This window comes from Micropterus dolomieu, unplaced genomic scaffold, assembly GCF_021292245.1.
Source record: "Micropterus dolomieu isolate WLL.071019.BEF.003 ecotype Adirondacks unplaced genomic scaffold, ASM2129224v1 contig_1942, whole genome shotgun sequence".
In the NCBI taxonomy this organism is placed as follows: domain Eukaryota; kingdom Metazoa; phylum Chordata; class Actinopteri; order Centrarchiformes; family Centrarchidae; genus Micropterus; species Micropterus dolomieu.
This window is the reverse complement of record NW_025730932.1, coordinates 1-1,099: the sequence shown is the minus strand read 5'-3', so window position 1 is coordinate 1,099 and position 1,099 is coordinate 1. Positions and strand designations below refer to the sequence as shown.

Below are 1,099 nucleotides of genomic sequence, written 5' to 3'. Positions count from 1 at the left end.
AGTGTTTTTATTATTGCAGATTTTACAATAAATTTGAGGAGCAGACAGGTGGAGGTAACTACACCATCAGGGATGAGGCAGCTGCTGGTTTCAGGCTTTACAGCTGAACTCCAGAGTCCTGGTCTTTTTCTGCCCGGGAACCACCAAAACCTCAACGTGACACTGAAGCGTCTGGAAAACACAACAGGAAGTGGATTTTTCCCACATTAATAAAAGACCTTTAAATCTTGCACGCAAGAGACAGAAGAGAACATGAACGGAGAAAAAGAGAGTGACCAAACAAGAGGCTGCTGGACAGACAGCGAGCTGGCCTTCCTCCTGTTGGACTGGTCAGTAATATGAACCAGTTCAGACTCACCTTGCGAGGAGCCTGAAAGTTGCATTTGGACAGATTTTGGACGCTGGGGGGTTTACGGCAGACGGTCCTGGAAATCGCCAAATCCACGATGTACAAAGTCCCTTCAACAACCTGAACCACAAACACACGAGACAGCAGAGTCACTAAGTACTGTACTTAAGTAGAAGTGGGAGGTACTTGTACGTCACCTGGGTAACTGCTGATGGCTGCAGTCACGCAGTGCTTTAGAATTTGTCTCTCATTCACTAACACTCAGCTGGCTCGACCATCAGGAGCAAACCTTTTACTCCGCTACATTGAGAACTTTAGTTGATTACGTTGTTCGCCTCCTTCCGATAACAGAAAATCGGAATCAACTGATAAATGATATCATGGATTCAGCTACACACCTTTACCTGCTGCAACATTAGGGACACGTTTAGAGGAAACCTTTGACCCCACAGAGTGCACATGAAACGTTTCCTGTGTCGTACCTGACTCCGTGCCTTTTTGATGGAGGAGATTTTGTAGAGGAAGGAGTCTTTTGATTGGGTGTTGTAGTAGTTGGTGGCGACGAGGAGGGCCTTCTGGAGGTCGGGGTCATTGTTGTTGATGGGGCACGGACCTCCAGGTCTGCAACTGGCGCTGGCCCCCGCCACCTCCAGCGCTGCAGGGGGAGGGGAAGACCGTCACCTCTGACCTTAGAGTGGCGTTTGTCTGCAACACTCGCTTCACTAGAGTTTGTGCTGATAGATTTTAGTC

At 48.4% G+C, this 1,099-nt stretch overlaps 1 protein-coding gene across 1 annotated transcript; it reads right to left on the bottom strand.

Moving 5' to 3' along the window:
* Window positions 1–90: 90 nt before the first annotated feature.
* On the bottom strand, window positions 91–1,004 carry LOC123964352 (cystatin-F-like; the record flags this gene model as incomplete). Its single annotated transcript, XM_046041382.1, has 3 exons — window positions 91–171; window positions 359–469; window positions 832–1,004. Coding segments are annotated over 3 exons (365 nt in total), but the record flags the coding sequence as incomplete, so codon positions are not given.
* Window positions 1,005–1,099: the final 95 nt, after the last annotated feature.